Source organism: Chinchilla lanigera, unplaced genomic scaffold, assembly GCF_000276665.1.
Source record: "Chinchilla lanigera isolate Chin_1 unplaced genomic scaffold, ChiLan1.0 scaffold00059, whole genome shotgun sequence".
Taxonomy (NCBI): domain Eukaryota; kingdom Metazoa; phylum Chordata; class Mammalia; order Rodentia; family Chinchillidae; genus Chinchilla; species Chinchilla lanigera.
The window spans coordinates 14,044,439-14,069,708 of NW_004955460.1; the positions used below are offsets into that span (position 1 = coordinate 14,044,439).

The 25,270-nt window shown below is 41.3% G+C and overlaps 1 protein-coding gene across 2 annotated transcripts in view; it reads left to right on the forward strand.

Annotated features, from left to right (window-relative positions):
- Positions 1-25,270, forward strand: part of Lmtk2 (lemur tyrosine kinase 2) — an 89,923-nt gene that overhangs the window by 32,392 nt on the left and 32,261 nt on the right. For both annotated transcript variants that reach the window (XM_005397908.2, XM_005397909.2), the window contains exons 4-7: positions 1,509-1,582; positions 5,124-5,242; positions 10,561-10,648; positions 23,426-23,559. In XM_005397908.2, the coding sequence (XP_005397965.1) occupies positions 1,509-1,582; positions 5,124-5,242; positions 10,561-10,648; positions 23,426-23,559 (415 nt within the window). The remainder of the gene's footprint in view (positions 1-1,508; positions 1,583-5,123; positions 5,243-10,560; positions 10,649-23,425; positions 23,560-25,270) is intronic.

A 25,270-nucleotide genomic window follows, 5' to 3' on the forward strand; every position in this document is an offset into this window, starting at 1 on the left:
TGAGCTAAATCCCCAGCCCCTATACCACTCTGTTTTGATTACTGTCATTTTAGTTTTATGGTAGAAATGGGAAAGTATGGGTCCTACAACTTTTTCTTTGCAGAATTTTTTTTTTTTTTTTTTGCTGTTATTTGGGATCCTTTGCAGCTCATATAAATTGGATTAACATTTCTAATTTGTATTTCTGCAGAACAAGCTACTGAGATTTTGATATGAATTATCATTATTTTGTTCTATTATTTTGATTCCCTTCTCATTGCCTTTTGAATATATTTTTAGGTCTTAGTGATTACAGTAAAGATTATAAGTAACATCTTGCACTTGTAACAGTTGGGTTCAAATTGACATCAGTTTCAGCGGCACATGAAAACTCTACTCCTGTACAGCTTGTTCCCTCCCTTTACATTGCCACAAATTGCAACTTCATTTTGTGTCCGTTAACATGAATTTATAATTTTTAAGCATATTTTAAATCACTTTGGGAAATAAAAAGAGGAACTATACACCACAATAGAATAATACTGGCTCTTCTGTTTACCTGTTTAGTTATGCTTACTGGAAATCTTCATTTCTTCATACAGCTCAAATTACTGTTTGCTATCTTTTTGTTTTAGGTCAGGTATGTTGGCTGTACACATTCATTCATCTGAGAATATTGTAATTTCTCTTTCATTTCTGAAAGATAGTTTTTCCAAGACAGAATTCTTGGTTTTCTAGTCTTTTCATTCAGTACTTTGTCTTGTGAAGCCACTATTTTCTGGCCTACCTTTTTTTTTTTTTTTTTTTATACTGAGTAATGGCTGTTGATCTTATTGAGGATCCCATGTACATAATGAATTGCCTCTCTCTTGCTGCTTACCAGACTTTGTCTCTGGTTTTCTGTAGTTTGATTTTAATATGTTTTGATATGGGTCTCTTTGAGCTTAATGTTATTTAGAGTTTGGTGAGATTTTTGGATGTGTAGATTCATATCCTTCATCAGATTTGGGGCATTTTCTACCATTGTGTCTTCAAATAATTTTTCTCTCATTCTCATCTTCTTTCCAATACTCCTATTATGTCTATATTGGTCCACTTGATGGTGTTTCCACATTGGAATTACTGGATCAGAAAAACAGTGGGAAGTATTAAAGAATCAAGTAGAATACACATTCAAAAATATTGTCAATATTGAAACTTGCCAGTGTTTTGGCATGATTTGAAAGCAATTTTTTATGTATTTATTTCTACCTTTATTAGCACAAACATTAAATTTATGTTAGCATTTGTACCTTATATGTTAGGTATTTAACATTTATTTATCTTAGTTAAATACTTACATTTTTTTGGGTTTTTTTTTAAGACAGGGTCTTGCTATGCAGTTCAGGCTGGCCTTGTGCTCACTTTGTAGCCCAGGCTGGCCTTGAACTCACAAGGAGCTTCTTGCCTCAGCCTCCCGAGTGCTGGGATTACAGGTGTGTACCACCATGCCCGATAATACTTACATTTTAATGTTCTTTGTTCTACAGAAGGTTTGAAGTCTCAAGTTGCTCGCCACAGTCTAAACTATATACAGGAAATTGGAAATGGCTGGTTTGGAAAGGTAAAGTATTCTTCAGTTTTATTTTTTTTCCTTCTGATTATACAGTTTAGAATTTATAGCTAATTAAGAACTGTATCAGCATTCCACATTCTGTAGATATTGCCGTATAATAAAGTTTCCCCATTGCCCTCTGTAACCATCTGGGAACATGAGCTCCAGCATTCCTAAGTGTACAACTATTGTTAGAAAAGTGTCTTGATTCATTTAGGCTGCTGTAACAAAGTGCCATACACTGGGCAGCTAACAACAGAAATGTATTTCTCACCTTCTGAAGATTGGGAAGTCCAAGATCAAGTTGAGTGATTCAGCTTCTGACATATGAGTTGTACTTTCTTGCTATGTATTCACATTGTAGAAAGGGCAAAGCACCTCTGTGGAGGAGGCCTGCTCCCTTTTTCTTTAGAGATAGGGTCTCAGGCTGGGTATGGTGGTACACATCTGTAATCCCAGCACTTGGGAAGCTGACAGAAGGATTGATGTGAGGTCAAGGCCAGCCTGGGCTGCATAGTGAGATCAAGGCTGGTGTGGCCTACAGAGTGAGACCCTCTATCAAAAAAAAAAAAGAAAGAAAAAAAAGAGAGAGTCTCATTGTGTTGCCCAGGGTGGCTCCAGAATTCTGGGCTCTAGACGCATTCAGTATCTATATATACAGTTCTGAAGTGCTTTAAGTGCTGTAAGAGCAGCTGGAAGTATAGATCCAGAGTTCAAAACGTCAGTTCAAGAGGGAAAACTCAGAATATATATGGTACAGGATTTCAAGAAGCAAGTCTAGATGAACTCATTGAGGATTTCAAAATGAAGATAAGAGGGAAGCATAAGGATTAAACTCTCAGGCCCTGCAGCAGGAGAGGTCAGGGCAGTCAGTGAGCAGGGAGCCAGCCTCCTGAGAGGAACATTCAGAAAGTGGGCTGAGATGGCAGTCCAGGTGCGTTCATTATACCAGTAGCAAGTGCTGCAGCTTCCAGAGTGAGCAAGATCAAGGCTGGGAGAATGAGGACTCAGCAACATGAGCTGCTGAGTTGTGTCCCGGCTGGAAACTCTAGGGGAATAGCAGTGCTACAAGCTTGCAAGGGAAAGAGTTCCAAAAAAGGAGGAGGAAAAGACAGTTCTCTTGAGTTTTACTATAAAAAGGATTAGAGACCTGGAGGAGTATCTGGTGACATCCTGAGGGCCGGGGACAGATTTTATGATGTACTCTCTTTTCATCGGATGGCAAGCTGTTTCAGCATGTTTGTGTGTAGGGAGGGCACTGATGGTGCAGGAGTAAAGTCTTTGGTGATCAAGAGGTCAGGGTCGCTAGCACAGTTGGAGGACTTGGTCCTAGGGAAGAGGCAATGTCTCTTTCCCAATGAGGCCAAAGCAGAGGGTGTGGATGCAGGTGTATTGGGTGGTGTTAAAATGAGGATGTTCACTTCTGATGGTTGTTCCAGTGGCTGGGAGGCCCATTCGTCCCTTAAGAGGGAGGAGAAAAGATACAAGAAGTCTGAACAGGAAATGTGAAAGTTGTCTGGGAAAGAGAATCAGCTGGGGAAATGCAGGAGGGAGGTGCTGAGGACCCAATAAATTTATAAGAGCAGTCATCCTGGTGGCATTTTTCTCAGCTGTTGGTGTTTTATGGTAGGCTGGCCATTGAATGTAACCAGCACCAGGGTTTGCCCAGCTGTTACACTTCATAGACAGCAAGGGAGTGATGAAAGGTAGACGGGGAATGAGGGAGGCTCATGGGAAAACCGTACAAGTAGTGGGTTTGGAGGGCAGGTTGGGGACAGTGATGGAGATGAATTAGAGATAAAGGGACTGGTTGAAAAGGAGAGGTCAGAATTCAAGGTTTGGGCCGTAAGATAGTTATTAGCTAGGCCTCGGCCCATGGAAGTAGCTACTGAGAATGTAAAAAGTATGAGTAGAAATGAGGTGAAAGAACTGAGAGGTCCAGGTGTTAAAAGAATCATCCCTGAAGATAGTGAGCACTGTAAGTGCTAGTGATGACGGAGCGAGAAGCTGAGCCCATTTTTACCCCCCTTTAAATTGACATCTTAAGAGTGTGAGGGGGCTGGGGATTTAGCTCAGTGGCGCAGCGCCTGCCTGGCAAGCGCAAGGTCATGAGTTTGATTCCCGGTACCAGAAAAAAACCAAAAACCAAAAAGAAAAAAAAAAAAAAAAAGAGTATGAGGTTCATTATATATTTCTTTTGTTATATGTGTGCAAAGTGGTCTTCTGAGGCAAAGAATATGATTTAATTATCAGAATTTTTTATCCTCTTTACTCTTCTGCCCTTATATTCCTGATAAACGTACTGTGTTCTAATCAAGTTTTTACTTTATCTGGAGCGTTAAAATTAATTTACTTTAGCCCCGTGTGGTAGCACATGGCTATAATCCCAGCACGCAAGAGGCTGAAGCAGGAGGTTTACCATGAGTTCGAGGCCAGCCTGGGCTACATAGTGGGTTCAAAGCCAGGCTGAATTACATAGTGAGATCCTGTCTCAAAATAAATAGATTAATTAATTAATTAACTTTATAAAAAATATAAATTTTTTTTAAATATTGAGAATTGAACCCAAGGGCACCTACCACTGAGCTGCTTTTTTATTATGAGGCAGGGTCTTACTAAGTTGCCCAGGCTAGCCTTGACCTTGTGATTTTCCTGCCTCAGCTTTGTAAGTAGCTAGGATTACATGTGTATGTATACCTAGCCATAAATTATTTTAAAAGGAAATCATTTAGTTTTGATCATTTTCTAGTTAAAATGTTTACTTCATGATTATTTTAAGATGATAAAATAATTATATTTTAGAATGCTTTTGCGCTGTATTATTTACATTTAATATTTTCCTTGTAGCTAGGTCTTACATGAGGTGTATCTTTCTTGCTTTATGTTTTACTAATGTTAGTAGAATTTTTTCCCTCTGTTTTGACTGAAATTTTGGTACTTGCCTGAAGATAAAGGCCTGATGTTATTGGAATATGATGAATTTAAAAATTTTCAGCACAACATCAGTTTATACATTGGCAGTTTGTCAGCTTCCTTCTTCACATGAGCAGCAAACTAAGTGATAGTTTAGTTGAAGTGTTTCTGAGAAGCACTTGAGTTATGTTTGAATTGAACTTATAAATTGCTCTAATTGTAATGTCATGGTTTATTGCTTTGGAAGTGTAGTTTAAATTACATAGAAAAGATACATGTGTATGTATGTTTATGTATATGTTATGAATGTTGTAAATATATGAGTAGTTTATTTTTAGTTTCTTTATAATTAGTATATGTTTTTGATATATAGATTATATATATACATATAGAATCTTAATCATTTTTGCTTCTCCTTACCCTCTTGCCGTCCAGTCTCCCCCTGATGAATAGATTTAAATGACCCTTTTCCTGAAAAATGTCTGCATTTTCTCAGTTTTTTGTAAGTTAATATGTAAAGTAATAGAAGGCCACATGGTTGTCCCTTAGATTCCTTGAATTCCATTTCCTGCTAAGTGAGACATACTTCTTTATCATTCTGATGAAAGTGACACAAGAAACTGTTCTTTTCCTTTAGGTCCTCCTTGGAGAGATTTATACAGGCACAAGTGTAGCAAGAGTAATAGTGAAAGAATTAAAAGCAAGTGCAAGCCCCAAGGAACAGGATACTTTTTTGAAAAACGGCGAACCTTACTAGTAAGTAAGCCTCAGCTTATATTCTGTAAACATAGTGCGTGGTCTTTTGAAAATCAAGCATGGAAAACTACTTTTAAGTTTCTGCTTTCATCATACAGAAATAATTAAATAAGACCCAGAGTCTCATAAGATCTGAAATGTCCAAATTTCAGTTGAAAATCACTTATAATCTAAAGAGCCAGGAGAACTCAAGTTGAATTATAAAATAGCCAACACCGGATGGTAGAGATGCTAGAACTATTGGGCAAGTATTTCAAAGTGTAAGTGCCTCAGTGAACATGTGCAGTACACATAAAACATGAAACATATGGTCTCAGTGAAGAACAGAAGACAGAAAGAAGACCTCAGTGGAAATTTTAGAACTGAAAAATACAGTAACTGAAATTACAAACTCAGCAGCAGAATGGAAAGGAGACAGAAAAGTTGAAAATGAAACAGTTAAGTATTGCCTACTTTGAACAAAAAGACTTGAAAGAAAATAAAGCCCCAGGGACACTGGGGAGTAACAATCTAGCATTCATGTCATAGATGTCTTAGAATGAAGGGAGATAGAAAATAGGTCTGAAAAAAGCATCAAAGAAACAGTGGCTTAAAAGTTGCTAAATTTAAAAAGACAAAACCTATAGATTGAAGAAATCGAGCAACTCTCAAATTAAACTCAAACTTCTGAAAACTAAAGACAAACAAAAACGTTTGAAAGGGAAAAGCAGTTTGAATGACAGCGGATTCCTTGTCATAAACTCTGGAGGCCAGAAGGAAATGAGATGGCATTTTTCAAGTGTTAAAAGAACCATGGAAGTACATATCCAGAGAAGATACCCTTCAAGAATAAAGGAGGGCCAAGGATATAGCTTAGTGGCATAAGCGCCTGCCTGGCAAACGCAAGGTCCTGAGTTCGATTGCTGGTGCCCCCCCAAAAAAGTAAAGGAAATATCAAAATATTCTCAGATGAAAGAAAACTAAGACAATTTATTTCCAACAAAGTTACCTACTCTTAAAAGACATTTTTTTTTAAGACAAATAATAAAAGAAGGGACCTCAGAACATTCAGGAGGAAGAGGGAATAGCAGAAAGAATAAAAATATGGCTGTATTTCCTCTGCTTAATTCAGATCCATCAAAACCCTACATCTGCCATCATACTGCATCGTGAAAGACTGAATGCTTTTTATCCTGTGATCAGGACAACACATGGGTATTTGCTGTCACTACTGTTATTCATCATGGTGTGGAACTGCAGGATATAAGATCAACATAGAAAACTCAGTTTGGGGCTAAGGGTGTAGAACATTTGCCTAACCAGCACAAAGCCTTGGATTCAATCCCAAACACATAACCTGCCTAGTTTTTAAAAGTCGTTTTATTTCTATAAATTAGCACTGCCTACATGAAAACCAAAATTTAAAAGATTGTAATATTTAATTTCTTTCTCAAAATTAAACTTTTGTGATGCTAAATTTTTGTATGCTAAAAGCTATAAAAGCTGTTGAAAAAAATCAAAGATACAAATAAATGATGTCTACAGTATTCCTGCACTAAAAGACTCAACTTAGTAAAGTTGCTGATCCTTCACAAATTAATAGTTTATTACATTTCCTATTGAAATCCTAGGAAGCGTTTAAAATCTGTATGCAAAATTATTATAATGCTTGCTTCAGCAGCATTTATGCTAAAAATTGGAACAATACAGAGAAGATTAGCATGACCCCATGTGGAAAAGAATGCCACAAAATTTGTATTTTATTTTTATTTATTTGTTTATGTCTTTTTTTTTTTTTTTTTTCCAAGGTGGGGTCTTGCTGTGTAGCCCAGGCTGGCCTCGAACTCACTTTGTAGCCCAGACTGGCCTCAAACTTGAAGCAGTCCTCCTGTTTCGGCCTCCTGAGTGCTAGGATTATAGGTGTGCACCATCACACCTGGCAAATTTGGTTTTTTAAAATGAAAGAAAAATTACAAAGTTACATGGAAAAGCAAAAGAACCAGTATCATCAAAACAAGAATGAGAAGTAATAAACTTAGACTTGCTCTCCTCTTTTAAACCTCTTACATAGCTACAGTCACAAAGACTGTCATTGGCAGAGGGACAGACACACAGACAGACGGGAATGGAATAGAAGATCTACAAATAGCTTTGCTGTTTTGGTTGTGGCCACTTGATTTTTGACAGCAGTGCAGAAGCAGCTGAATAGATGAAAGATGGCCTTTGCAATAAGTGATGCTGGAGTGGTTGGATATTTAAGAAAGATTCTTGGAAACCTCACATCTTGTGCACAGTTTAATTGAGTAGGGACTGTAGTTTAGTGTATGTGCTGCTGACGCGAGCACAATATGGACCATAGCTTAAAATGTAAAAAATTAAATGAAAGGCTGTAAGAATTTATCGTAGAAGAAAGTCTAAAACCTAGAGCTTGATGAAGTGTTTTTAGACATGACATTAAAAATAAGATCCTTAAAGGGGGAAAAAAAGATAAATTGGATCACCAGAATTATAACCATTTGCTCTGTAAAAGGCCCTGGCAAGAGAATCAAAAGACCAGCTTCAATCCAACATCAGTGTGTTGGATTCATATCTAGGATTTCAAAAGAACTCTCATAACCCAGCGGGAAACAACAACAAAAATTAAAGCAACTCTCAAATTAGGAAAATGTCAAAAAAGCATTAAGAGACATCTTACCAGAGTATGTATGGATGGATGGCAAGTAACCGTATGAGAAGACGTTCAGCATCATAGCTGTTAATATAATTGAGATCACACTGAAATGTCACTATACTTGTTAGAAAAGCTAAAATGAAAAAGTAGTGACAGTACCAAATTGTAAAATGCAGTGAGGATGAGGAGAAACTAGATCTTATGTCCACTGCTAATGAATGCATATGGGCACGTACGTATCCCTTAGCACCTAAGGGCATTGGGTCCAGGACCTCCTGAAAATGCCGAAGTCCAAGGATGTGCAAGTCCCTTACATGGGATGGCAGAGATTTGCGTGTAGCCTGAGCACATCCTCCTGTATGTTTTCAGTCATCTCTGTAGATTATTTATAACAGCCAGTATGATGTAAATGCTGTGTGAATGTTTATTCTGTTGTTGGGGGAGTAATGACAAGAATGAAAATACATGTTTAGTACAGGTACAGTTTTTCTTTGCCAGATATTTTCAGTCTTCAGTGGGTTGAATATATGAATGTTGAGCCTGTGCATATGGAGGGCCAGTATATACACCAAGAGAGGCTTATTTTAAGGAACTGGTCTATGCAATTGCGCTATTGGCAAGTCCAAAATCAGGGCAACCCAAAGAAGAGCCAGTGTGAAAAGTTTAGGTCTGAAGGCTCTCTGCTGATAGAATTGCTTCTTTCCTATGGGAAGTTAATCTTTTTTTTGTATTAAAGTCTTCACCTGATGAATGAGGCCCACCCTCATGGAGGGGTCTGCTTTACCTAAAGTCTATGAGTGTAAATAATAATCTCACCCAAAAACATCCTCACAGAAATATCCAGGAATGATGTTGACCCAGTATCTGCACTGTGGCCCTGCTGAAATGACACGTTAGCCATCACCTCATTGAACCTAATAATTATACTCTTGGTCATTTATTCCAGAGAAATGAAAGCTTTTGCATTTACCCCCAAGCCCTTCCATGAGTGTTTGTAGTGCTTTATTTATAATACCAAGAAGCACAAAAGCTATAATGTCCCTCAGTAGGTGAATGGATAAACAAGTTGTGGCGCATCCATACTGTGAGATCCTCGTGCACAGTAGAAAGGAATGAAATACTGATAGGCAACAGCTGGGGTGATCTCAAGGGGATTGTGTTAAGTGGAAAAAACCAATCCCAAAAGCCATATCCTGTATGATTCTGTTTATGTAATACAGGTTGAGCATTCCTAATCAGAAATCAAAAATACTCCAAAACTGAAACTCTGAATGTCAGCAAGATACCACAAGTGGAAATTTGCATATCTGAGCTTGTGACTTGTCACAGTCAAAACTCAGGTGCACTAAAAATGTTGTCATAGTTACCTTCAGGATGTGTATATGAGGTGTATATGAACCATAACTTAATTCTTTGTAGAATTAGGTTTCAGGGTAGCTCATTATATATATACAGATACTCCGAAATCTGAAACACATCTGGTCCCAGGTATTTTGGATAAGGAATACTGAACCTGTATTTTTTTTTTCTTTCTTTCTTTTTTTGTCTTTTTGAGACAGGGTCTTGCTATGCAGTTCAGGCTGACCTTGAGCTCACTTCGTAGCCCAGGTTGGCCTCCAACTCGCAACAATCCTCCTGCCTCAGCCTCCCAAGTGCTGGGATTACAGGCGTGCACCACCACGCCCGACCTGAACTTGTATTCTTAAAATGAAAACAATATAAAAATGGGAAACAGTTTAATGGTATAAAGGGCAAAAATGGGTAACTTGGAGCAGATTTTTGAGCTTGATGGACTAGTTCTGTACCTCCATTGAAGAAGTGGTCAAGCAGTCCACATGTGGTGACATGACATAAAGGGCTTCCTTCCATGGGCAGTTCCCTGGTTTTGGTCTCATACAGTAAACAGTTACACCATGAATAACCACTGAGGGACATGGGGTGAGGGTACTGCCTTTGCAAGTTCCTAGTTTGTTTGTTTCAAAGTAAATATTGTGTTGTTTGTTTTTTTTTTTAATATTTTGATGTCTTTTATTTACCTTTATTTTTCTTTTGGAAAAAGAAATTTTCCAAAATGTTTGCACATACTATAAAAATTTATGGGAATATCCTGAAGGAAAAACTTGAGTTATTTAATATCTGGATTAAAATGCTAACGAATTTTTATACTTGTCTGCCTTATTTTAAATGCTACCTCAAAATATTATTCTAAATTCAAATTCTGAAAGAAAAGATTCTTAAATGAGAGGAGTTTTTGGTTTTTTTTTTGCCCCTTTCTTTTTGTACTGGGGGTGAAACCAAGGATCTTGCATATGCTAGGCAAGTTCTGTACCACTGAGCTACACCTCCAGCCTTTTAAAAAAATTTTAAAGTAAGTTAGCTAAGTTACCAAAGCTCATCTCCAACTTGGGATCCTCCTGGCTCAACCTCCTGAGTAAGTGGGATTATAGGTGCTTGGCTAGGAATTCTTTACTAATCTGTGACTCCACTTGATGAGCTTTGAATAATTTAATCATTAGGTAAGTCTATATCTGTTAAGATCTTAATATGATCTTTTTAGTTTTTCGTACATACTTAAATCATTTAAATGATAAAACTTCAGTTGCTGTTTGGACCGTTTTTCTAGCATGCTTCCTGATGAATATAATACTGTGTCTTTTATTTTGACCAGTATTCTTCAGCATCCAAATATTCTCGAGTGTGTGGGACAGTGTGTAGAAGCAATTCCCTATCTTCTGGTGTTTGAGTTCTGCGACTTGGTAAGTTTTTAGGAGAGATTCAAATTGAAGAGATGGAAGGGTTATATCCAGGGTGGTTTTTGTTTCTGGTGGTACTGCCTCTGAACCCAGGCCTTTTGCACTAAGTGACATCCCAAGTCTGTTTTCTTCAATACTGTAGATCAAAACACTTAGTTCTATCCCCAGTCCTTTTTAATTTTTATTTTGAGACAGGGTCTTACCAGTTTTCCCAGATAGGCCTCCAACTTGTAGTCTTCTGTCTCAGTCTCCTGAAGAGTAGTTGGGGTCACAGGCACGAGCCACCATGCCCAGCTATCCAACTGTTTCTGAGAGAAAGTAGAAATAGTGGACTTGGATGGAAATACTTTTATGTCTGTCACCTGTTTGAAGATCCTTATGATAGATTAGCTCATTACCTTTGATCATTGTATTAAGCAGCACCTGTACAATGTTTCATTCTACTCCATGGCCTGTGCTAGGTTCTTTTCTCCCATTACCACATTGAATCAAGAAAGCCCCGAGTGAGGTACTAGTATCCATACTTTACGTACAGTTAAAGTAGGGCTGGGATGGGGCATTGGAGGGTCTTGAAAATGTTGTGTGTTAAGATTATATGTTCTTCCTGAGAACTTGAGGTCTTCACTTGGAAATTCTAATTTTCCCCACTGGGGAAGCCCAAGGATACTCCTTACCAATAGAATACTCATGATCTGCCAGTTTGAAAATAGTGAGTGTATTTAACATTTATATTTTTAATGAATTAGATAAGTTTTTTTTTTTTTTTTTTCCGTTTGGTATCAGGAATCAAACTCAGGACCTCACACTTGCCAAGCAGGCACTGCGCCACTGAGCTGTATCCCTGGCCCAGATGATTTATTTTCTGAACTATTCTGAGCATGATACTATGTATTACTCATAGAGATTTATAGTTGGAAAAATTGTGCTCTGTGAATTTTGTGAATAATTTTAATAACAAGTTTAGTGTGATAATTTCCTGTAAACATCTTTTTAAACCCCGTGCGGAATATTTCATCTTTTCGTAAGCCTATTTTTAACACGTAATTATTATTTTTCAAAAACAGTTCATTGAATTTGTTAGGTTTTAATTGATTTCTTTGCATCATCTTAGTTTTTAGAACATTACAACTTTCTTGTCTATGCACAGAAAATTAGGAGTACCCCGCAATAAATCCTCAGTTAATTCAAGTAACATTTCCTTCTATTAAAATAGAATGCGGTAAATATTGTAATTTTTTAATTCCTAAATATGATTTGAATATTTCTGTTGACAGAAGTAGTTAATTACAAAGGATAATTAGGTAATAAACCGAACATACTAGCTTTCATTCTGTTACGTCACAGTGACTCCTAAGTCCTTGTGGCTTGACCTAAACCAACACAGCAATTCTCACACCTTTTTACCTGTTGGTTTGGGGTCAGCTGCTGGTCTGTCCAGCTAACATTCTAGGATCAGTGTTTTTCTCAGCAGATGCTGGCACTCACACACGAATGTATATTCTGGTGTTGTTTCATATGGTGTTGCTTATGGGGCTTTTGGGTCAAGTTTATGAGCTTGTTCAAATCTCATCCTCTTCTGCCTTTGGGGGTGAAGAGAAAGGGATTCAGAGGATTTGAATCAATTTTTTAGAAGCATATTAAAATCTCCATGCTGATAATGGATTTTCCATACTTTTCCTTATAATTCTGGTTGTTCTGCTTTACAGTTTTTGATACTTTGTTGTGTGGAGAGTACAAAGTTAGATTTGGGCACTGGAGATGTAGCTTGGTGGTAGAGCACTTGCCTAGAACTGTATGTACAAGACTCTGGGATTCTATACCCAGAACTGTTAAAAAAAAAAAAATCAACTTTAGCATTGGTATGACTTCCTATAAGTGGACCCTTGACTTACAAACTCAACTCGTTCCTGAGGGCTGGTTGTAACTCACATTGTCAATTAAAGGCTCAAGTTTACACAGCCTTCAAAGTCTGTTCTTTATACAGGCAGATCTTAGTGTCCTTAGAAAAACATTGGCCCAGGACTTGTCAGTTAACCCCACATAAGAAAGGATGTTGTAATGTTCCTTTTAGAATGCTTTAAGGATTAAATCTGTATCTGAGACCATCTGGAAGCATAAGTGGCCAGCATTCAGGTCATAACCCAAGTTGTTCCTATGTCAGGCTGATAACTCGAGGGTCCACTGTAATTTGAACCTTTTAGCATATGTGAAAAGACTGTCTTTCAGGTTTAGAGCATCTCTGTCAATCATTTTCTTCTGTGGTTTATATCTCTTATAAATAGTTTTTTGTTTAAATTTTAATTAACCTGGCAGTCTTGGTCACTTAAAATAGAACATTTACATTTACTGTAGTTAGCATGATGTTTAGAACTTTCCCTACCTAATTGGTATTAGTTTTCTTCCCTCATTTTCTTTTTTGCTTTCTTTTAGATACTTGGTTTTTCGTGCTTCCAATTTTACCATCTACTAATTTGATTTTTAGATACTATTTCTTGATGTGGCTACCCTGGAAATTACAGCATGCATATTGAACTTAGTTTTTTTTTTGTTTGTTTGTTTTTGTTTTTGTTTTTCTCCGGAACCGGGAACCGAACTCACAACCTTGCGCTTGCCAGGCAGGCGCGTTTGCCACTGAGCTAAATCCCCAGCCCTGAACTTAGTTTTTTAACCGTGCTGCAAAGAAGCCAGGATGATCTCACTGTATTTGAGGAAACTAGGAATTGAACTTACTCCCTGGGCTATTCCCATGGTCTCTTCTGTGTTGGAGGGTGCTTTGTTACTGAACACTTACCATCACAGGGCAACATGTGGTAGGCCTAACACTTAGAGGTACAATATAGTCTTATCTTCTAGATGTCACAGGTAGAGGGGACAATTGTGGTAAGCTAGGCTTAAGAGGCAGGAGTTCTTGATAGTCGTTCTGACAGTTCTATTGCATATTATATTCTGTGTTGCTTATCTAAGTATGATCAGAGCTATAATATTTATGGTCCTAGGTTATGACAGAATGGAAATAGCATTTTCATCTAGATCTGTGTGACTAAAATACTAGAGATTTCAGTGCTGGCAAAGCAGTGAGAGAAAAAGATATAAACCAGGGCATGCCTTCATGTGAGAGGGCACATCTGTGAGCCAGTAGTCCTTGTCTGTCAGATACCAGATGTGTTGTCTTTGGCCCCCAAGGTCCTGATGTGGAGTATAAGTGGCAATTGAAACACACACTTGGTGAGTGAACATAAACAGAAACACAGCAGGAAATCAGCACCTGTTGAGAATGCCACCTGTTTCCAGGCTGAAGTGTTTATTAAACCATCTCAGATATTTTGGTATATACTTTTTCTTCTTTAGTGTTACATGCATCTCTTTCTGAGCTAAAGACAATACTGCTGGGTCTTTTTCCTAGAATGGTAAAAAGGATTCTGTATGCTCAGCCTAATGATTCCTCCTGAATGGGTTCAGGAGATAGGTTTTATTTTAGTGCTATTTAAATTTACTTTTTACTGAAGCTGCTGGTCCTTTGAGGAAATAGTAATTTAATCTGTTTTTATAAAGAAACACTTAAAACATAGCCAAATACACAATTCATTTACTGTTAGCACACATGACCCAATTCTGACATGACTGTAATACTCTTTGTATCTTTGTCACTGTACAGACGTAATATTTTGAAAATATATAAATAAATTTGTTCTTTGTTGACATTCCTATAAGCTTTCCCCCAAAACTTTTAGATCTCAGATTTAAATATGTATATATTATCCAGGTTCTTGGATTAAGTGTTCAAAGCATATTAAATTCCATTGGCTTTCATACTTTTCAGTTGAAGATTATGCATGTAGTTCTCCAGAATTAACTAATATGATGCCTTAAAACATTTTATGTGACACATCTAAGTCCTTCAGGATTTTCCACTCCTGAAGACTTAAATTCAGCTCAGCTGTCATCCCCACCAAAAACTTCTATTGGCATTGTGGAGGTAATACCTCTTTCTGATTTAAGTGTGCCACCCAATGGGACATTGATCAATAATAAAATTTTAAAAGCAAACATTGTTTCTCAAAAAACCTAAAATTAGAATTACTATATGATCCGGCAATTCCACTTTTAGGGATATTCCCAAAAGAGGTAAAGGCAGGGTCTGGAACAGATACTTGCCCTCCCAAGTTCACAGCAACATCAGTCACAGTGGCCAAAGCGTGGAAGAAGCCCCGGTGTCCATCCATGCTTTACTGGATGAACACAACATAGAATTCACATACAATGGACTGTTATTTAGCCTTTATAAAGGAAGGAATTCTGACACCTGTTACAACATGGACCAACCTTGAGTACATTATGCTAAGTGAAATAAGCCAAACACAAAGACTGTATGACTCTGCAGGACCTTTACCTTCAGACAGAGAAGAAAGATGGTTTTCAGGGACTGAAAGGAAGGAAGAAAATTGCTAACTGGATGTAGAATTTCAGTATTGCAAAATTTAAAGGTATTGGAAAGGGATGGTAGTTATGATTATACAACAAAGTGAATATACTTTATAGAACTATACACACAAGTGGTTAACATGGTAAATTTTATAATTTTGGGTTTTCTTTGTATTTTGGCTACAAAAATGCATTGATAACTACTACTTGTGAAGGTGCTGTCAGGTGTTACTAGGAGGAGGCTGATGTGTCTTTTGAAGGTTTCTGGGCATTGGTGGAATGGCCAATCTCGGACCACAATAAACCTTTCTTTTGTGTTTTGCTGTGCAGTTCAGGCTGGCCTCGAGCTCACTATGTAGCCCAGGCTGACCTTGAGCTCGCAACAATCCTGCCTCAGCCTCCCGAGTGCTGGGATTACAGGTGTGCGCCACCACACCCAGCTCAGAGTAAAGCTCTTGACCACTGGGTCCCTCCACCTTGCCTGGTAGTGAGAAGTCATGATTGTCGCTGTGGGCCAGCTTCATGCTCACAACTCTGGGCCCTAGGAGACCTTAAAGGAACAGGTTCAGCAGTACAAAGGAGTAGGTGGGCCCTGATCAAGTTACTGGCCCTGAAGTCTGGCTACCCTGGGTGCAGTTTGTGTAGAGACAGTGTGGCAGAAGCAGTCAGGTATGGTCAGCCAGTGAGCCGAAGAGGGGACTGCTTCACAGACTGTATGAATGTCCTCGGGATACACCAGGCCCTTGCCTGGACACTTAGCCCTGCCCCTACCCTGCATGTCCAGAGCTGCCCAATAGACCAGCCCCAGCAGAAGAATGAAATCCAGGGCAGGAAATGCCCTCTGGCCACTGTCCCTGTCCTCATACGCAGCTCTGGCCAGAATGAAAGGACCGCCCATTGCCACATGTTCTTAGGTCGTGAGATACTGAACCAACGTTGATCTTTTCAGCCCTTACCACACAGCAGTCATTTCCAATGATAACATCTTCCAAGTAGAAAGGAGAGGATACTTCTGCACTTACACAAATCTGTATAAAATGGAACCACTAGCTGGACCTGTAATCCCAGCGCTCGGGAGGCTGAGGCAGGAGGATTGTTGTAAGTTCGACACCAGCCTGGGCTACAAAGTGAGCTCAAGGCCAGCCTGAATTGCATAGCGAGACCATGTCTCAAAAAAAAAAAAAATTGGAACCACTATCACTTCTCAGCCTGTGGGCTAAGATCAGGTGTAGTAAAATGAAACCACCAACCTGATTTTAGAAAGTGTGGAATCTTATAAAAATGAACAAAAAGCCTGCTGAGTTTGGTAGCTGCTGTGCTGTGACCAGCCGGCTGAGTGTGTGTGAGATGAGTTGAGAGGTTACTGCAGGGTGTTTTGTATAACTTGCTACTGTAGCAGGTACACAGTGCTCTCACAGAAATATCAAGACAATGAAGTTGTCCTTTGGTTGAGGGTCACTCATTCAGCAACAGTGTCTTGGGCACCTGTGAAGTACAGAGAGCTGTGTGGCCATGCCGACTCCCTGCCTCCTCCACCTGCGGGGCCAGGTTTAGACATCTGTGAAGTTCCACCTGTGAAATGAGATGAGTGAAATGATAGAACAGATAGAAGGTGCTCAGTAAGTGGTAGTTATTTTTACTTGTTTAATTGCTTTAATCATTCACTGAATAAAGGTTTGAGCAGCTAATGACGCTGCCACCGAGAACTGATTGTTCAGGCGCATTGTAAACATGCGGAGGCACTATGAGAAAAAACAAACTAAAATGAAGTTTTGCTTTTGTTTTTGCTTTGATGGAGATGGAACCCACGGCCTTGGCTAATCTGCTAGTCAAGTGCTGTGCTGCTGAGCCACACCCTCAGCTCTTACGAGGGAGATTGGATTGGTGTGTACAGAGCTGTAGAAATGCTAACTAGGGTCATTTGGGAGGCTTTGCACAGGACATGACAGTTACCTGAGTGTTGGAGAGTGGGTGGGTGGACATTAGGCAGGAGAGGGTGGCAGGAAAGCAGGACTCAGCCCTGGAAGCAGGTGATCTGGCCCAGGAGTGTGGAGATAGCTCAGGCCCCGGTGACACGGTGGGAGAGGCAGGCAGGACCTGCTGGGAGTGACCGGGTGGCAGGGTGAAAGACAGGGAAGTGACCATGCTGCAGGTGAAGTGGTAAAGAGCAGAGGGTTATGTTTTACTAGTCAGCAGTTCCTTCGCTTCTGTTACTGGATGCCAAAGCAGGGAGATGTTCTGTTTGCGGGGCATGTTCTTGGATGCGGTCTATGTACTGATCTCCTTTACTGTTTTCAGCCACGAAAGCAGCCAGTGAATTTCTGAAAGCAGTTAGCAATGGCCAAATGAGAAAGGGAGAGAAGTCCGCTTGGTATTTGACATGCAGCATGTTCCTCTGCAGGATCTGCTTATTTCTGTCTCGTGAGGAGCAGGTGACCTGGCTGGGCAAAGTCCAGGGGCTCTCAGGGACCCTTAGTCTTCAAGAGACCCTTGGTAGCTGACCCCACTGGGCATGGCGGTGGAAGGGCGCATCTCTCTGTACCAGCCTTGTGCTGGGGGAGCTTTGTTACTCATTTCCAAGAGCATCTTCTTGACTGCCCAGTGAAGTCAGAGCCTAAGGAAGACAGAGGGACTTGGTGAAGAATCCAGCCCCAGTCTGTGTGTCAGGGGCAGCTTTCTCTTGCACGTCCTTAATGCTTTCAGTTACTCACTTGACTGAGAGCATGTAGTTAGAGGCACCAAAGTGGAAATTGTAGCTGGTGGCAGGATCCTCTTCCATGTACTTTGAGATAAGAAAGTTTAAGGCTTCCACCAGCAGGGAGCCACCATTTAGAATTGCCGTGGTACAGAAAATGCCTGATTAGTGGGCCTCTCTTGTTGATAATTTAGAATTAGTAGTCACTAAGTAAGCCCCGTGTACCAGGGACTCCTCTGAGTTCTGGACAGTCAGTGGGGAATGACATGTCCCTGTTCCTGTGGAGCTTATGTAGAAGCCAGGGACATGGAGTTGAAGTGACGCAGGGAGGCCAGAAGAGCAGGTAGCCGATGTCCCTGTGTTGGCGTCAGCAGAAGAGATGCTTGTGCTGATTAAGGACGGCTGCACTCTGAGGCTGAACAGTGGTGTGTGTGCTGGGTGGGGAAGGTGTATTCCCAGTCCCTGGCCACGCCCTGGCTGGTGCTTTCCCTCCCACACTGGCACTGCCCTGATCACTTAGGACCAGACCTTTCCGGCCTTCCCTGCTCCTCTCCTCATGCCGCCCCGGCACAGCTCCCTTAGCACTGTCCCACTGCTCCCGCGCACCCTGCTCATCACTGCCGACAGCCTGGAGCTGGCACGCAGGCCGAGGAGCTGGGAGCAGCTCCACGACACGACATGCGATGGGGTCCTGGTGCTCTTGTCCTTTGGTCTGCAGCTCTGGTGGTCTGTAAGCGTGCGCTGTTGGGTACACGGCCCCATGGGACTGCCCAGCACTGGGAACGTGCCTTATCCAGATACTTTCCCACATAACTATCTTTGGCTACTTTTAATATACAGAGTAACGAAGTAATGTAATAAATTTTAGGCCCAATAAAAATGTGAAATTACAGGCCTACTCCAAGTTCATTATTATTAGGCAGTTAATTGAAATACTAGACTAGCACCACTCTGGGAAAATGGTTGTCCCAGTTTTAATGTGGGGGAGCACCCTTTGAAACTTCCTGTAAGACTCTTCTTCCTCCCACGCAGGGAGCAGATGTTTGTTGAGCTGCTGTGTGACTGGTGCTGTCCTGGGGCTTAGGGACACAGTAGGTAGGGAGCTGGCCAGGGCCCAGCACCTCCATCTTCTGTTGGGAGGGATAGACAGGGCTGGGGAGCAGTCTAGGAGTCGCAGCATGATTTAAACAAAACAGGTCATCCTGGCTGTTAGGTGGCAGTGGGGAGGCCTCTCGAGCTATGGTTAGAGCACCTCGAGGTGGGTGTATTTTAGACCCCACGGCAGCAGTGGCCTTCCCAAAGGTGGTCTGACTCTGAATTTACGTTGAAAATAAGGGCAGGACCTGGCGATAGGTTGGAGGTTGGGTCTAGAGACAGAGAGCGCTCACGAGTGACACTTTCATCCTTGCTCTGATCCGCCTGAAGACGGTGATGTCATTTACTGTGATGGAGCAGGTCAGCAGTTTGGTGCTGGATGTGTTAGCCTAGAGGAAGGGAGCTCAAGTTGGGAAGCCAGGGGGCCAGGCCAGAGAAAGGGATATGAGGCCTGGCTTTTAAAGTCATGGGGTGGATACAGTTGGTGCGTGACCACAACCCTCGGAGCATAGCGAAAGCCCCACAGTGTGGGAGGGGTTGCAGGAGACTGGTGTTGGGTCCAGGTGAAGAAGTCCAACTCTGAAGAAGGAAGGAGCGGGCCTCTGGCTGTGTTTCACTGGTGTTTGGCAGAGCCCTGGGGAAACAGCTTCAGCTGAGAGGGAGGGGGTGGGGAAGCCCTTGTGAGGGAGCCCCCTAGAACAGACTAGGCATGTGAGAAGTCTTTCTGAGACTGGAACGGTAGCCAGGAGATTCAGTTTTTGTTGGATTTGCCTAAGGTGTTCGAGCATTAGAGCTGAGAGAAGAGATGGAGTCAGGAGATTGAATTTGCATTCATCCATCCATCCATCCATTCATCTGTCTACCTATCTGTGCTGGGGATTGATTCTTGAGCCTTGTACATTTTAGGTAAGAGCCCTACCACTGAGCTACACCCCTTTGCCCTTTTTAAATGTTTTGAGACAGAGTTGGGATAAGTTGCCCATGCCAGCCTCAAACTTGGCAGTCCTCCTGACCCAGCATCCCAAGTAGCTGGGATTACAGGTGTGCACTGCTGTGCTGGGCAGAGATAAGCTTAAAAAGGTTTGAGGTGAAGGGTGAATAATCATGGATAACAAAGGAGGAAATGATGTGTGAGGGTAACCGATGTGGGAAGAAACAGTCAAAACTTGCAGATGGAGGCGTGGCTGGACTTCAGCTGCAGAAAGTATATTTAATTCCGTCAGCAGGATATCGGGTAGGACTCTTGACTGTGTTAAAATTTCTTTTGAAAAATCTGCCAGGCGTGATAGCACACACTTGTAATCCCACCAGTCTGGGGAGGCTGAGGCCGGAGGATGGCAAGTTGAAGCCCAGCCTGGACAACTTAGCAAGATCCTGTCTCAAAATAAAAAATTTAAAAAAGGTTGGAGTTGTTGCTCAGTGCAAAGATCCTGGGTTCAATCCTCAGTCAGACCCACCCAAATAAAAAAAATTGAAAAATTACAAATTTCCCCCTAAATCAACCTTATTAAATATATAAATGACTATAATTTTTTAATTAGATAAAACTTGTTGAGTTTTAACAAATATCATATTATTGTATTAAAATTTATTTTCAGCATCCTGCAAAGAAGCGCTGGCTAAAGCTCTGCCGGCCTTCTGGGCTGGAAGTTAGGATGCACAGGGGAGGAACACACTTACACCAGGAAGGCTTTGCAGTGCCTGGCCGGCCTTGAATTCTTAGCGTAGCCTTTTGCTGCCATCTAGCGTCACAGAGTTTTCCTTTGAAGTTTTTTTGAGCAGGTTAAGGAAGGAGCTGAGACATTCAAAACCTGGCTAAAAGAAACTTTATTTTAATTTAGAATACATTGCTGTTCTTATTGGGGTTTTTTTTTTTCTTTTTAAACAATGGACCAAAATAATATCTACTCACTAAGCACCATTAAAATAAATAAAACAGACTAGATACCTAAATATAGATGTGTCTGGTTTTCCTAGAATGAATCAGTATTTAGTACTTGCTTATAATATAAAAGTCTCACTGTAATTAAAAGATTTTTTTTTTTTCCGTTTGAGTGGTGGTTCTAGGGGTGCTGTTATCCTGGATCTCACACATACCACAGGGCTCAGCCATAGGAGCAGTGCTGGGGCTCCTCACGGCTTTCTCAGAGAGAAGACATTTTAAGGACAGTGAGCAGCAAAGAATTTGCTTCCTGTAACCTTGAAAAACAGCTCCCCCCACTTGCTGTTCCCCTTCCTTCGGGGCCGTAGTCACTGTGTTTGCCAGCAGCTGCTGTTTGTCTTGAGAATCAACCAGTGCACCGTGGCACACTCACACTTTCATATGAGAGTAATTTTTCCCACAAATGGGCATTGCTGCAGGAAGAGAGCTGCGCAGAAGAATTTATATTGCCACCTCATTGGTAATGGCAGTAGACTTATTCTGTGTTCATGTTTAGTTTCTAAACATGTTTAGTTACGAAAATCCCATTAGCCTGCAGTTCTGGGATGCTTTGTTGGAATTTTTCTGCATTAACTTAATTATCATCTGAATCTTTCATTATCTCTGCAACTCCTACCTCTGGATAGAGCTCACCCTGGATGAAGGGGTGTTTATTGTTTAAAGGGGTGTGGAGGGGTGCCTTTTTGTCCTGAGTAGTTAATGTAATTCCAGTAGGAGCACAAGGAGAAAGCATTGTGTTTGGAAAGAAATGTGAGGGGAGTTGGGCATGGTAGTGCACATCAGTAACCCCGACACTCACGAAGGCTGAGGCAGGAGGACTGTGAGTTCAAGCCCAGCCTGGGCAACCTAGCAACTTAGAAAAAAAGACTAACTAGGGATATAGCTGTGTGAAGGCCCTGGGTTCAGTCTGCAGTACCTCTAAGTGGGGAGGGGGGTTGTGTCACTGGTTCGGTATCTGGGTGCTCATGGTAGTTGGGGCATATGCTGCTTCCCTCTAGAGCAGTTACAATGCCCCTGAGAGAATTCCACAGGTCAGTGTTGGACCTGAAGTTATTTCAGTTCATTCTTGTAAGATAAATTGATTTAATCTGCGTATTGACTTAGTTTGCTTACTTAAGTGGACTCTCCTTGCCTAGCTGGTGAAGTGAAACATAGAAGCCCAGCCAGGCCATTTATCAGCTGTGGCCTCGAACGAATACCTTGGCCTCCCTTATCCTCAGTTCCTTATCTGCAAAAAATCTGAAGTTGTGTGAAGTCCGTGCCATGGGGATCAAGTGCGAAACCCCAGCTCTGTGCGAGGCATGCTCCAAAGCCTAGCGGTGGCAGTGGTGTCAACACAGTCATTCATGCAGAGGTCACCTGAGACCCGGAATGAGAGCAAATGCCCTTTCTGTGCAGGGGCCTTGCCACTACACTAGAATATTCGTAGTCATTAAGTTATAAGAACTTCGTGCTTTAGTTAGTCAAAGAGGACATCGATCCTCTGGAGTCTTTTCTTGACTCTGATATAAAAAAATTGAAGACTAGTGGCTTTCTAAATGTTGTTAACTGAGGATAAAAAGCTTTCTTTTGAGATTAGATTATTTCAACCCGTATTTAAAAATGCCTCAATAACATCAAAGATATTCCCTCAAAAGTATACTACTAGCAGGTGTTCTAGTGGCACATGTTTGTAATCCTAGAACCCTGGGAGGCTGAGACAAGAGGATCACAAGTTTGGGTCCCAGCTGGGCAACTTGGTGACTTAGCCAGGTTGTGTCTCAAAGTTAAAGGGCTGGGGTTGTAGCTCTGTGTGAAGGCCATGGGTTAGAGCCCCAGTACCACCATCACCACCAAAAAGAAAGAAAGAAAGAAATTATACTTCCCAAAACAGAAGCACGAAATACACACACACACACACACACACACACACACACACACACACAGAGTCATGAGTGAAGTAAAGCTGGGCAATCCCAGGTGGTCCCACAGTAGTAGCCAGGGAACCGGCTGTCTGATGTCTCTGTGTCAGACAAATGACTGGGTTTTTTCTCTGCCTGGGCTGTTCTCTGGCTAACATGGTGTTTGGGGATGGTTGGAATACCCTTGAGGCTCCCGGGAAGGAAGCTGGGAGAGAAGTGAACAGTGTCAGTAGCCCTTCTTCTCTCTCCCCCTCTCTGTTGTTCACGTGGTGGGGGGCAGTGGCCACAGAGGCTTAGGAATGAAGCACTCCTCGATACGTGGATCCTAGCAGCCTTACGTTAAGCAGCGCAGAGGACACCATTTCTTCTCCTTTCCACTTTACCTCTTAAGTTACCTGAAGATCTCTAGGCTTTCCCACTGTCCTTAGTTCAGTTGTGTATTATTTCAAGTTATATTTTGTTTGCTTTGTTTTATATGCATTTATATGATAAACACAAATTCGTTAAAATGACCCTAAAAGCGTAATGATAATCTGTGCTTTTGAATCTGGGTCAGAATTACCTTTTATAATTTGAAGCTTGTTCAGTCTGAGATCTTTCATGAAGTGCAGACCTTAGCATTTAGTGCTAAGTGGTCTTGATGGTACATGTCAGCTAAGGCACACACCTAGACCCAGTTTGTTTGGAAGATCTACTTTGCTGCTCACATGCGCTGCTTCTTGCAGGGCGACCTGAAGGCTTACCTGCGCAACGAGCAAGAGCATGTGCGCGGTGACTCGCAGACCATGTTCCTGCAGAGGATGGCGTGTGAGATCGCTGCGGGGCTGGCCGCTATGCACAAGCTGCATTTCCTGCACAGGTGGGTTTGGCCGGGTTCAGGTGCACTTACACGCCAGCACTGGGGTTGTGGCCCCCAGAGGCCTTGTGCTGGTGAAAAAGCAGTAAGAAACCTCAGGGATGACGGGTTGTAGAGGGAGCTCTAGGATTAAACTAGTAGAAATCATCCTGTACTTTTGAGGTTGCAAGGGCTGTGTTGGGTTTCGTTTAAGCCAAAACCGGGAAATGGTGTTTTAACAAAGTCTAAGGCAGTGGTGGCAAAACTTTTAGAGCTTACAAACAGCCCTCTGCGGTGCACATGCTGTAGGTTTGCCACCACTGGTCTGTCAAAAACTATTTCCAGGGCTGGGGATTTAGCTCAGCGGCAAAAGCGCCTGCCTGGCAAGCGCAAGGTCGTGAGTTCGGTTCCCGGTACCGGAGAAAAACCAAAAAAACAAAACAGAACGGGAAAAAAATTTCCAAAAAAAAAAAACTATTTCCAGAATTTCAAAGCATGTGAATAAGTATACAGGTTTCAGAGCATGATGTCAGCAGTCCCAGTTGACCTCATCACATTGTACTGCAAACATGCCATCATTAGGTGACTAACGGTACCTGTGAGGTCTCACAGTACGTCCCAGGTTGCACTCCTGAGAGCATCCTTGGCCCAGCAGCCTGTAGGCAAGGTCTGTAGAACTGATTTCCGGCCAGCTAAAGGGTTGGCTTAAGGTACCTGCTCCGAAGCAGAGGGTGTCATGGCCCTCAATCAGCAGAGCTACCTGTCCACGTGGCTACAAGTAGGTGGTCAGAGGCTGGGTGAGACACACAGCAATCTGCCTGACACATGTCTGTCCGCAGTTTTCAGGACCTGTCTGAATAGTTATATGTTGTGTTTTATCCAGATCACTGATAGTGGTTTTTATAGCTAAAATAACCAAAGGCTTTGAATCCTATCTCAGATGATTGGTCTGTTTTGTGAATCCAAAAAATTCCTGCCTGTTCTCTAGAGGTTTGAGTTCTAAATTATGTTAAAATATGTTTAAAATTATATTTTAGGTCCCTGGGTAAAGCAGCATTTCTTTATTTGACTAAGTGAATCATACAGCTCTTCGTAATTGAGAGACCTGAAAAGGAAAAGGAATATCTGTGTCTCTTAATTTGAGAGACCTGAAAAGGAAAAGGAATATCTGTGTCTCTTAATTTGAGGAGATGTCTGTATTATATTTTTCAAAAAGCAGGTTGCAGAGTAATGTATTTATAGTGTGGCTCCCATTTTTAAAAGTGAGAAAATATCTAGTTGTATTTTTAGAGGTGTGTATGAATTGGCATGATGGAAAAGCTCCTAACAGATTCTGCAGGGTGGAAGAAAGGGTCGTGATTGGCCTTTTCCCTACACATCTGTGTCTTGCTGGATTGCAGTAATGACAGATCATTCTGATAAAGTGTTTTTAAGAGACCCAAAAAGTTGTAGGTTTCCTAAGGCCCAAATCTGTTTCGTGAAACTTCAGGATAATAAAGATCTACTCATTTAATAATGGAGAAATCCTGTATTTACTCTTTGAGTCTTTATAACATGTTAATATCTAGCACAATTTGTATTGTTAGTATTTAGTTAAATACAGGTGGTTATCGCCTAACACTTGCTTTTTAGGGATGTTTGTTTGTTTGTTTGTTTGAGACAGAGTCTCACCGTATCGTACAGACTGGCCTCGAACTCACTTATGTAGCTCAGGCTGCCGTCAAACTCATGGCAG